This window comes from Phacochoerus africanus, chromosome 14 (genome assembly GCF_016906955.1).
Source record: "Phacochoerus africanus isolate WHEZ1 chromosome 14, ROS_Pafr_v1, whole genome shotgun sequence".
NCBI lineage: Eukaryota > Metazoa > Chordata > Mammalia > Artiodactyla > Suidae > Phacochoerus > Phacochoerus africanus.
Genome location: NC_062557.1, coordinates 26,348,422 through 26,360,933, shown reverse-complemented (window position 1 = coordinate 26,360,933; position 12,512 = coordinate 26,348,422). Strand labels below are relative to the sequence as shown.

General features: G+C 57.8%; 1 protein-coding gene across 1 annotated transcript; it reads left to right on the top strand.

The window, feature by feature from the left end:
- The first annotated feature begins 5,254 nt into the window (after positions 1-5,254).
- DLX3 (distal-less homeobox 3) lies at positions 5,255-10,556 on the top strand. The gene is made up of 3 exons (XM_047758818.1): positions 5,255-5,808; positions 6,842-7,032; positions 8,676-10,556. The coding sequence occupies exons 1-3, from the start codon at positions 5,484-5,486 to the stop codon at positions 9,021-9,023; spliced, it is 864 nt and encodes a 287-aa protein (XP_047614774.1). The 5' UTR covers positions 5,255-5,483; the 3' UTR covers positions 9,024-10,556.
- The last annotated feature ends 1,956 nt before the right edge of the window (positions 10,557-12,512 follow it).

The window sequence follows — 12,512 nt, the reverse complement described above, 5'->3', positions numbered from 1 at the left end:
CTTCTCTCCACCCCCAGCTGCCTCTTCCATGGGCTTCTGCAGCAGCCTCCCAGCCTCCACTCATGTCCTTCTTCTCCTTCCCCTCTCTCCTCCCCCTCCCCTTCTTCTCCTCCTTCTCCATCTTCTTCCTCTTTTTTTTTTGTCTTTTTGCCTTTTCTAGAGCCGCTCCTGCGTCATATGGAGGTTCCCAGGCTAGGGGTCGAATCGGAGCTGTAGCCGCCGGCCTACGCCAGAGCCACAGCAACTCGGGATCCAAGCCACGTCTGTGACCTACACCACAGCTCACAGCCACGCCGGATCCCTCACCCACTGAGCAAGGCCAGGGATTGAACCTGCAACCTCATGGTTCCTAGTTGGATTCGCTAACCACTGAGCCACGATGGGAACTCCTTCCTCTTTTTTTACGGCTGCACCTGCAGCATATGGACGTTCCCAGGCTAGGGTTTGAATCAGAGCTGCAGCTGCCAGCCTATGCCACAGACACAGCCACGTCAGATTCAAGCTGCATCTGCGACCTATGCCACAGCTTGCAGCAACGCTGGATCCTTGACCCACTGAGCAAGGCACAGGATCAAATGCACATCCTCATGGTCCCTATGCCAGGTTCTTAACTCACTGAGCCACAACAGGAATTCCCAATCTTGTCCTTCTGATTCATCCCCACACAGCAGCCTTCTAGAATGAAAATCCAGTGTCTGTTGCCAGGTTAAAAAAATTTTGGTGGTTCCCCATAGCCTCTAGATAAAGCCCATTCTCCTGCTCTGCAGTTCCAGCAGCTCTGTGTTCTAAGGCTCTGACTCCAGCTTAACCGACAGCCCCATTGCTATGCCCCAGGCAGTCCCACTAACCTTTGCACAGGTTCCCCCCTCCCCCCGGGGAACTCTCTCCGCCCCCTTTCCCCTGCTTTTCCTGGCCAAGTCTTACACGTCCTTCAGGACTCAGTTTGGATAGCCTCCTGCAAAGGGTTTAGGGCTCCCAGGGCTGTCACAACCTGTGCTACCCCCATCCCAGCAAATATCACAAAGTAGTGAAACTGGCTGCTAATGTATCCACTTCCCCTGGGAAACCTCAGGCTCCGTGGAAGAGCCCGTTGTGTCTGCCTTGTTCACTCCTTCCCCAGGACTGAGTACAGCAGAGGCTCAGGAAAGATTTCTTGGATGGATGAAAGACTCCAGAAAGATATCCTGGCTGCAGAATGCTGGGGCCTAGGGTGCATCTCCAAGGGTGTTGGTGAGAAGGTAGAGGGAATTTCCCCCTTTAGAGATGAGAGTCCTAGGGGGTTCCTGTCATGGCTCAGCAGTTAATAAACTCGACTAGTATCCAGGAGGACGCTGGTTTGATTCCTGGCCTCGCTCAGTGGGTTAAGGATCTGGCATTGCTGTGGCTGTGGTGTAGGCGAGGAGGTGTGGCTGCGATTGGACTCATAGCCTGGGAACCTCCATATGGCACAGGTGCCGCCCTAAAAAGACAAAAGAAAAAAGAGAGAGAGAGATACGAGAGTCCTAGAATTAAAAATCTTAGAACATTGGAACTTGAAAGGACCTCAAAGGCCACCTAATAACCCACTTGGTGATGTACAAATGAGAAACCTAAGGAAAGGAGCCCCTGGCTGGACAAGGATGGGTGGGAAGAAGGAGAGGCAGCAGCTGCAGAGCAGAGCAAGATGATGATGAAAAGTGAATTTTATATTTTTATATATAATTTAATATTTTATTTATTTTATTATTTTATTTTATTTTATTTTATTTTATTTTATTTTATTTTATTTTATTTTATTTTATTTTATTTTGCCTTTTAGGGCCACACCTGCAGCATATGGAATTTCCTAGGCTTAGGGTTGTATGGAGCTGAAGCTGCCAGCCTACACCACGGCTCACCAATGCCAGATCCTTAACCCACTGAGCGAGGCCAGGGATGGAACACGCCTTCTCATGAATACTAGTTGGGATCGTAGGTGTGAGCCACGATGGGAACTCTGAAATGAGAATATTTTGTGTTGATAGGGCTTCTGGATATGACTGCTTCCCAGGCCTGCCCCAGAGGAACTGGACCCAGTGACCACTAGATGGCGCCAGCTCACCAGGCAAAGGAGAGAGCAGGGGCTGGCCGGCTCCTCCTCTGGTGGCATTCTTCTTTCCGAGTTCCCTCCTCTCAGACCTGGCACTCCGTGAGCTCAGTTGCTGTGGCTGTGTCCAGGTGGCATGATACTCAGGCTCCAGGGGACAGCTTGCTTCAACAGGGTACCTGTTCTCATGCCAGAGAGAAGGTGGGCATTGGACTCTGACCTGGGCATTGGCCAGCACTGCCCCTTCTCCCTCCTACCAGCCTCCCAGAGGCCCCTGGCTGCCTGCCCTGTGTCACCCCTTCACCTCCACCAGGGGCAGGACTCTGGCCAGGCTGACACCTGCTCATCTTGTTGGCTCAGGTGAGGTTCAGTGGGTGGCACTGGTCCCACTGCATCCTCTGGCAACCTTGACACCCTGAGCTGGTAGGTGCCCGCCCAGAGGCTGGTGGCTCCAGTCCTGCTGGCCTGACGGGCCCCTTTGAGGGCACATGGTCCCATCTGGAAAGCTGCTTCCGCTCCTACCCTAGAGTGGGACAGCTTGACACCAATGCCTGCTCCATACCACCCCTTTTCCTAACCCTGCAAGCATACCAACCAAGATGATTCAGCCTTTCTCCAGTATTGGGGAGTCTCAGTTATTCATTCAACAAACAAACATCTATTGAGCACTGAGGTTGTGTGTGCCAGGACCGGACCTAGGTATCTGGAAGGTAGTAAGGTGCTGGACAGATAGAGTCCCTGGCGTCCTGGACAGATGCTAAGCTCACATTACCAAACAATTGTTTAACTGCTTAACTCCCCCAATACTGCAGTTTTAACCCATTCTAGAACTCTAGACTTTCAGAGCAGAATGCAGCATAGAAATTATTCTAATGTAACCCCCACCCCCCACCCCCTTTCATGATTCCAGGATTCCTGACTCCCAGTCCAGTGCTCCTCCACTTTACCCAGGAGCCGCAAAGAGGAGGGAAAGAAGGGAGGCTTCTATGAGCACTGCCTGAGATGACTCTTCAAGCCTCCCTGCCGTCTCTGAATTGCCTGGCTCTTCTCCGTTTCGGTTGATGAATGAATGAATGAACCCGCGAGAAGGGGCTTGTCCGACGCTGCGGAGGGCTGGGGGCTCCAAAGCAGGCCCTGCCTGCCACCCCCGCTCCCATCCTGGGAGGGGAAGCTGGCCCGCCCAGTGCCCTTCCTGCCCTCAGCGCCGCGGGCTCTCTGGGCTCCCTCTTGGCAACAGAACAGAGGGCATCCAGAGCGGGTGGCAACTCGCCCCGCCACGGGCTCAGAGCGGCGGGCGATAGGCGCTGGGGGGACGCGGAGATAGACAGACAGATAGCGCTCCCCTCGCCCGGCCCCCGCCCCCACCTTTCCCACGCCGAGGCCTCCCCGAAGCCGCTTGAACCTGGCGGGTACTCCTGCCCCTCGGTCCGCGGACCATGGCCCTCTGTCTCCGCCAGCTGCAGAGCTCTTGGAACCCTGGCAGCCTGCCCTGGCGGGCTGACTTTGGAAAGGGGCAGAGTCCCCTGCACGCTTCTTTTCTTCTGCGAAGGAGACCCCCCCTCGAGGCCGGGGGAGACATTTGGGGGGCTGCAGAGCCCAGAACTGACCAGAAGGTGGCGCGCTGGCACTGCGTGTCCTGAGACGCGGTAGCCTGGCCAGGCAGGGGAAGGGGACAGGAGGAGAATTTACTGCCATCGAGCCCTGTGTGAAGGTTATATGGGGCCAGGAACTGATATTTGGAGGAGCTTCCTGTTCCCCCAGAGAAAGGCAGAGAGCAGAATCGAGGGTGGGATGGAGAACAGGGCCCAGCCCTGGAAACTATTTGGATGACCTAGAGGCCTTGGCCTTGTGTGCTAGACAGGACCAGGAGGTGGGGGTCCCCAGGGAGGACCACCTCTTCAGGGCCTTCTTGTGGGGACAGGATTCAGTGGCGCATCATGGTTCCCAACTACTGGAGATTGGGAAGGTGCTGAGAGTTTTATGTCCATGTGTATACAACACGCATTCGCAAAGACACCCCATCCCACGGCCCTGCACTCGCACTGCTCATACCACCCCCATATACAATGACACACTTTCTCACACGCACACGCCTGCAGTCACGTACAGATGTGTGTACACGAACTCTGTATGTACTGCAGAACACACGAAATCCTCGTACCATACTCCTCAGGTATACCCGTCCCCTCCACCTGATCTCAAAAAATGCCCGCCCTCCCCCAGTGTGGTCCCAAATGCACAGGATCTGCCTGCAAACTTCCCGAAGCACCCAGAGATTCGGTCTGTGTTGCACCCGTTTTTATGGGGACCCGCGTTCCCTGTTTCCTCCAGCAAGCCTAAGTGATCTGGAAAAGTTTTGGAGAGAACTTTTACCATCACCACAGGCAGTCTGTGCACCTCCACCCTCTCCATAAGCCCCTCATCCACACACACCTGCCCCCCCCCCCCACCCCGGACTCTCCCTGGGCCCAATAATGACTTGTAGGCCCAAAGCACTTTTGCCTGATGGGCCCCCTTTTCCATCAAAAACAATTTAAAGTTACATTTTCACTGCCGTGCAGTAAGGACAATGGAATAATATATATTCAAACATTTCCAACAACCTAAATTGTTTCCCGTTCTTCGGATTTTTAAAAGAAATTAGGACATTTTCATGAGCCTTGGGTCCTTGTCGCTCTGGGCATGTTTGTCTGCCTGTTATTTGCCCAGCGCCCCCACCCCCCCCCAAACACACACACCCCTTATACCACCTCCGTTCAAAAACACCCAATGAGCAAAATCCCTTCCTTCTCTATTGCACCTGAGCCCACTTTCCACCCCCAGCCAGGAAGACAGACAGACGGACGGATCCTGGGGGGGCTCTTAAGAGACACCCTCTGCCCGCCCACCCTTTCCTTCAGAGGCATCAGGCGTTTATCTGGGCCGGGGGAAGGATCCACAGAGGAGGAACGAGGGTGTCTGTGTGAATATGTGTGTGAGTGTGTGTGTGAGAGAGAGTGTGTGTGTATGTGTGTGTGTTGAGTAACAACAAAGAATGAGAGAGAGAGAGGGAGAGAGAGAGAGAGAGAACGAAAGAGCGCAGGAGCGTGTTTTGCCTGGAAGGCAAGACTTGCAGCCAATCAGAGCGCTGGGGCCTCCCTCGGCGACTCCACTATTGAGTCTATAACCGGCTGGCCGGGCGGAGCTGGCAGCATTTGACTGTGGCTTGGGACGCGAGGAGAGGCGCGTCGCGACCGCCCGAAGACCGGCGATGGTCTAAGCGCCCCTCCGCCGACCCTCCCCAGAGACGCGGCCGGGCCCTCCCCTCGCCTTCCGGACACACACCCCCGCTTGGTCTCCTCCGCCTCCCCCGCGCTCCTGCTCGCTCCGGCGCTCCGGCCGAGGCCAGCCCGGGGTGGGTGGCGCGGCGCCCGCCAGGATGAGTGGCTCCTTCGATCGCAAGCTCAGCAGCATCCTCACCGATATCTCCAGCTCGCTCAGCTGCCATGCGGGTTCCAAGGACTCGCCCACCCTGCCCGAGTCTTCCGTCACTGATCTGGGCTACTACAGCGCTCCCCAGCACGACTATTACTCGGGCCAGCCCTATGGCCAGACCGTGAACCCCTACACCTATCATCACCAGTTCAATCTCAATGGGCTTGCAGGCACGGGCGCTTACTCGCCCAAGTCGGAATATACCTACGGAGCCTCTTACCGGCAATACGGAGCCTACCGGGAGCAGCCGCTGCCCGCCCAGGACCCAGGTAAGGACCACGGGGTCGCAGGGGGGTGAGAGACACTGGGAGGGAGGTTCCCGAGTGAGAGAAAGGTAAGGAATTGGAGCCGAAGTCGAGCGAAGCGTCCCGGGTAAGAAAAGTACTAAGGGGGTAAGAAAAGTACTAAGGTTTGAACTTAGAGAAAGTGGGTTAAACGAGCCCCCGAGCAGACAGACGACCTTGGAGTCCCCAAACCGCGAGCCTTTGGGGCGTGGTGCACGCGGGGCGCGGCGGTCCCGGGTGAGGGTCGGGGTGAGCAAGGTGAGCAAGGAGGGGGCCGTGAATGGTCAGAGAACCCCCCAATCCAGGTGCTTTCCGGGCCCTTCAGCAGGCGGTCCTCCACCGGGCTGCAGGGGTCTTAGAGTCGGCAGTGGGCGCTGGAAGTTCTGCGACCCTGCTTGGGATCTGAGCTGGAGGATGGTGAGGGGGGACATGGAGAGAGACCCCTCAGAATTACGGGAAAACAGAGGGAAGCAGGAACGGAGAGTGGAGAGTCTGAAAAAGAGAGAAATGGACGCAGCAAAAGAGAAACGTGGAGGGACAAAGTGAGAGAATGGACAGAAGAAAGGAACCAGGGAAAGGGCGAAGGAAGGAAGAAGGGAGTGTCTGCACCTTTTCCGAAAAATCCAAAACAATTCTAAAATTGAAAGTTTTTTTTTAAAAAAGGAAGGGAAACCAAAGGGAAAGAGCGAGAGCAGCGAGTGACGGCGAGGTGCGGGTGAGAGGGCGGCGGGCAAGCGGGTGGCGGGGAGCTGCGGGCCCCGGGGGCGAGCGGGAAGGCGCGGAGGGCGAGTCGGCGGCCGTGCGCGTCTGGGGGTCGCCGGCGCAGCACGTCGTGGGCGGCCGCCGACCCGGCTCTGCGGCCGCGGCTCCCTCCTGGGGCGCTGGCTGCAGTTGCGGCGGCGGAGCGCGCAGCCGGGAAGTCCCGAGGCAAGTCGGTGGGGCGGCCCGCGGGGCCCTGGAGGGCGCCTGGGTCGCTGGCCGAGTCTGAGCCGCCCACTCTCTGGTCTGTTACCCGCAGTGTCCGTGAAGGAAGAGCCGGAAGCTGAAGTGCGCATGGTGAACGGGAAGCCTAAGAAAGTCCGAAAGCCGCGCACGATCTACTCCAGCTACCAGCTGGCCGCCCTGCAGCGCCGCTTCCAGAAGGCCCAGTACCTGGCGCTGCCCGAGCGCGCTGAGCTGGCCGCGCAGCTGGGCCTCACGCAGACGCAGGTCAGTGGTGGGCGATCAAGGGCCGCGGAGGCTGGATGGAGCCGCCCAGGACCTCGCGAGGGCTCCCCAGGCGCCGCTGAGCCTGGATGGACTCTAAAATTCCCTGCAGGCCCTCGGAACCCTTGCCTCGGGGTGGAGGGGCCCCTGGATCGCAACCTCTGTTGGAAGTTTTGTGCATTCGCACGTGTACAGGCATGCGTATCTGTGAACCTGTGCGACCGTGTGTGTGTGTGTGTGTGTGTGTGTGTTGTGTGTCACAAGGAGAGGTGTCCTCCCTCTGCTCCCGAATCGCCAGCTCTCACAGCCCCTAAAAGTGCTGGTCACTGACCTGATAGGAAGCCACACCTGTCCTCCCCCAGGCTAGGTGTGTTTGTGTGTGTGTGTGTGTGTGTGTGTAGAGGTGTACATACATGTGCATATGCATTGTACATTTGCACACGGGCGAATGGGTCTGTGTATCTGTGGGAATGCCCACGTGAGGGGTGAGACCTTTCATGGGTCATTGTGTTTATAGCTGGAGGGGCACCATGCGTACTTGACCACGCACGCTGGTGAGTGCGTGTACAAAAATGTGTGCTTGCATCCAAACACAACACCACATTCCTGCCCAGCTTCCTAAATGCTCCACCCCTTTGAGTGCCTGGGAGCGGAGAACAGAGATTTCCCACAAAGGGCATAGGGGACTCAGAGGTGGGACTCCTGCCCCCCTCAGACTGTCCCAAAAGCCCCCCAGCAGCCTGTCCCTGCTCAGGGGCGGAGTGGCGGATGCCTGGCTCCCTGCAGGTGTTGACAGGCAAGCCTGGGTTGCGGCTGCGTGGGGCCCAGTCCCCAGAATCTGGGTCACCCGGAGGAGCTGATTCATTGTTTGTACCAGTCATGGGGCGGGGAGTGGCAGGGGGAGGGGGATACCCCAAGGGAAATTTGGGGAATCATGGCTCACCTGCTCCTGAGTCCCCAGGTCACCCCCATTAGCCAGCCCTGGAGGGCTCCTCTGTGCCTGAACCTGTGAATGTGGGTGCTCATGTTTGTGGGGAGTTTCTCTGGATGTATCTGTGCATGCGTGTATCTTTCTAGTCTGCTGTCTGTGTGAACTTGTGAGTCTGTATGTTCCTGAGCATGCAGATGCTTATGTGGGTGTGTCTTTGTCTCTGGGTACCTGTGCACCTCGGCATATGGGTGCCTCATGAAAAAATGCCCCAAACAGCCCATCTCCCACCTGGGCTGCCTTTAGTCAGCGCTAACTGAATGGCTGGCTATTCTAAGTTCTTTCTCTGTCTTAACTTATTTGAGCATCGTGATGACTCTCTAAGGTAGGTAATGAGCCGCCATCATCCCCATTTTGCAGATGAGGAAGGCAGGGACCAGAGAGGTGAAGTAACTTGCCCAAGGTCACACAGTAAGTGGCAGAGCAGAACTAGGACCTAGGCAGTCCAAAGTTTCTAGCCAAAGTTCTAGCCCCAGATAGGAAAAAAAAAAAAAAAAAAAAAGAAGGTGCTGGCTTGGGAGTCGAGATGCCTGGGGTTTAGCCTGGGTTTTGTGTGACAGTGGCTGCTGGCCTGGCCCTCTCTAGGCTCGATTCCTTGATGGGTTTTCACTCAGCATTGTGAGAGGCTAACTAGCTCCCCCTTTCTTCCACCTGGCAGGTGAAAATCTGGTTCCAGAACCGCCGCTCCAAATTCAAGAAGCTCTATAAGAATGGCGAGGTGCCCCTGGAGCACAGCCCCAACAACAGCGACTCCATGGCCTGCAACTCACCACCATCACCCGCCCTCTGGGACACCTCTTCCCACTCCACTCCGGCCCCTGCCCGCAGCCAGCTGCCCCCGCCGCTCCCATACAGTGCCTCCCCCAGCTACCTGGACGACCCCACCAACTCCTGGTACCACGCACAGAACCTGAGTGGACCCCACTTACAGCAGCAGCCGCCTCAACCAGCCACCCTGCACCATGCCTCCCCAGGGCCCCCGCCCAACCCTGGGGCTGTGTACTGAGCACCCACTTGGCCTGAACCTCTCACGAAGGAACCCCAGGACCGGGCAGCAAGGCGCCTCCGTCCTAGCCAACACTCAGGAATCGTGGAGAAGCACAGAGGGGAAAGGCGTCCCCTTTCCCCTCTCCCTTGCCCCTTCCTCCAGGGACCCAAGAGCTTCCAGATGAAATTTGCATGGACCAAGGATGCCCCCTGAACCTCCCTCCCCCTGCCTAGGCACTGGGGTGTCCCCCAGATGTTTGGGCACCCCACTCCAGCGGGGACAGCTGTTTCCCTTCTGCTCCAAGAGCCTGGATTGGCTTTATAAACGGCTCATCACCTTCCAGATTCTAAAACGCAGTGCTCGGTCCCCAGCCTGGGGGACTGGGGAGACTGCAGCACAGCAAGGCCCTGGTCTGAGGCACCAGGCACTGTGGATCCCGGGACCTGCCAGGCCTAAGCTCCTCCTCCCAAGCCACCTGTGGCTGCCCACCCCTCTTCCTGAGCATCCCCTCTGCCAAAAAGACATTGGAACTGGAGACGGGGACTCAGGGTAGGGACCTCAAGGAGCCCCGCCTTGAACTGCTCACCCTCATTTAAGATTGGAGGGTTCAACCAAAGAGAAGCCCCCCCACGTAAGGGACGCTTTTCACATTTGTGGCTTCAGTGGAGGGAAGAACTCAAGGAGCTCCCCCCCACCCCCTCCCGGCTCCGGTCACAAAGGAGGGGCGGCTCCCAGGCGTCCTTCCCGTGAGGACCCATTTCTTCTTCCCTGTACAGGACTTTGCACAACTTTGGTTTCAAAAGCTGTTGAAAAATAGGAAGACAAAGGGCATTGTTCACAGATAGGACCCATCTCCCCTGCGCGGGCACCTCTGCTCGCCCCCTCCCCCTCCCCACCTCTTCCCACCTCTTCCTCTCCTCCAGCCAGTTGGCAGTTTTTTGCGCCAAACCCCACATCTCCAAGGAGACACCAGGCAAGACAAACCCCCAAACACCCCCTTTCCGGTGGCCGTGGAGATGGAGCACGTCGGGGCGAGGTGCACCGGGGGAGCGAGGGGAGGGTTATAACTCCGTGCATTTAGGGGTGAGGGGGTGGCTGTCTGAAGGGCCCGGGGCACTGCCCCTTCTTGGCCCAGATGTTCCCCCCGGAGCTAACTTTTCTTCCACCCCTGATGTGGTCAAACATCGAAGCAAAGGAGAGACGTAGACGACTGTAGCTATATATATAGTATGTATTTTTTTAAAAGCAACAGAGAGAGAGAAGCAGCCGCCTCCCTACTGTGGTTTCCTATTTATGTGGCCCTTTCCTCCTGGATGTACCTGACCGTGCGTCGTCGTGGTCGCAAGCTGAGAGAGACAGAGATGCGGGCGCCGGCTGGATTTGGGTTTGGTGGGAGGCGCAGGCGAGAGGAGAAACACGGGGTATCTGGAAGAGTCCCCACCCCAGGGGGACAGGAACGAAGCCAGCTCCCACCCCCTCCCAGCCTTCTCATTTCTGCTTTCTTATTGGACCCATCTTTATATATAACATTAATAAAAAAGAAGAAAACAACTATCGAGCTCTTTGAACTGGAGGCTAGAGGCAGACAGCTGTGGGGGGGGGGGGGACAGGGCAGGAGTTGGGGGAGGTGCTTTGTGGGAAAGGACCTCTGAGCCCGCAGGGGCTCCTGGGGGTGTCAGAGCCTTGGGGACCTACTGCTGGGGCTCTGGGCTCAAGGGCTGGGCAGGTGCTCCTGATCCCCTGGCTGGCTGCCCCCAAGGTCTGGAGAGCTGGAGGCTCCCAGCCCTTGGCCTCCCTGACTCCACTTGGCTTGGTGGCTTGGCGTTGCCCGCCAGCCAGCAGCCCTCTGCCACTGCTGCCGCCGCCGCCGCTGCCGCCGCCGCAGGGTCACCTCTTTGATCTTGGGCTCACACGCAGACATGCTTGCACACGCGTGTAAACCCCCAGCCTCCACGCCCAGGCACTCCCCGGCCCCTCACCCTCCTTCGATCCTTGAGGGTGAGAGGGGAGCCCCAGGCAGGGGAAAACCATGGCTCCCACAGCTGGCAGAGAACTCCAGGCCCCTGGGATCCAGGGTGGACCACGGAGACAAGCAGACGGAGGGGGGCTCCGGGTTGACCTGCTCAGGGATTGCTTGGGCCCTGATTCAGAGCCTTCTTGCTAATGGCCTGGGCCAGCCGTCCTGTCACCCTCCTCTAGCTGCTTTGGAGACAGGAAAGGACTCTCCTCTTACTGCTTTAGTGGTAGGAATGGAGGGGTCTGTGAGGAAAGGTCTCAGTGCAGACAGCATGAACGCACGCATGTGCTCGTGAAAGCTCCTTTCTTATGCACACACACCCCAAGACACATCTCGCCGGAGATAGACTCCCACCTGCAACAAAAGCATTGTCCCCTGAGGCCCCCTACACACACCCAAAATCTCAGCGGGGACACGTTACCATCACACGAATACACACACACCGTACACTCCAGGAGATACACAAGTGCACACTCAAGTCACCCAACATCTCACACACACACACACACACACACACACACACACACACACACACACACATGAGAAGAGGCAGCTCCCTGTAATGGAAAAAGTCTAGGATGGAGAATTCGCAGCACCACCCAGCAGCCAAGGTGACCCAGCGCAGCCTGGAACCTCCCTGTCAGAATCTCAGTTTCCTCATCCATCAAATGGGGACAACCATCCCCACCCTTTCAGCCTCTGGGGCTACAGCAGGGAGGCACAAAGCAGAGGAAGGATGAGAAGGCAGAAGGCAGAAGGGCCTCGTGGAACAGCAGTCACGGCCCACGGGGCAGAGGGGTGCTTGGGGCAGGGCTCCAGAACCGCGTGGGCACCCTCCCCACCCCCTCCCCGAGACCCCCACTTCCCCCTCCTCCCTCTCAGAACATAAGCCTCCCCTCCCCCCACGCCCAAGGCTGGCCGTTGGGAGGAGGGCCTCCTGCCCACGGACGCCAGCCAGGCTGGCAAGGGTTAAGTGGCAGCTGCCAGGCGGGGCTGAGCTGAGCAGTTTGGGTTGAGGGCTGCGTGCAGGCAGGAGCAGCGAGGCGGCAGCCGGGCAGACTTGCTGGAGACACTGCATTTTATTAGGGCTGGGCTGCCAGCAAAGGGAGGGAGAGGGGAAAAAAGGGCAGAAAGAGAGAGGAAGGAAGGAGGGAGGCTGGGCGGGCAGGCTGGCAGGCGGGCTGCTGCGGGATGAAAGGATGTTGTAAGCTCCCTAATTCCTCCGTGCTCATCCCTGCTCTGTCAGGCTGGATTAACTGCCCGGGTGACCTCCCTCAGCTCCCTCAGGGTCGGCCCCACCCCTGACCTCCCCTTCCTCCTCTCCTCACCTCCAGGCCAGGCAGGTCGCCCTCTGCACCAGCCCTGGGTGTCAGGGGGGTGGGGGGGGAGGGTGCTGCGGGGGCGGGGGGGTGGGTGGGAACCATGAAGACCCCGGCTTCCGTGGGAGACCTGGCAGAGTGCCTGAGTGGAGCAGCAGAGCCCACCTTCTG

Excerpts from the sequence above, each read along its gene's own strand:
- DLX3 (XM_047758818.1), top strand. The coding sequence starts at position 5,484 with ATGAGTGGCTCCTTCGATCGCAAGCTCAGCAGCATCCTCACCGATATC. Across the intron at positions 5,809-6,841 it reads GCTGCCCGCCCAGGACCCAG|TGTCCGTGAAGGAAGAGCCG; the intron begins GTAAGGACCACG and ends TGTTACCCGCAG. Across the intron at positions 7,033-8,675 it reads TGGGCCTCACGCAGACGCAG|GTGAAAATCTGGTTCCAGAA; the intron begins GTCAGTGGTGGG and ends TCCACCTGGCAG.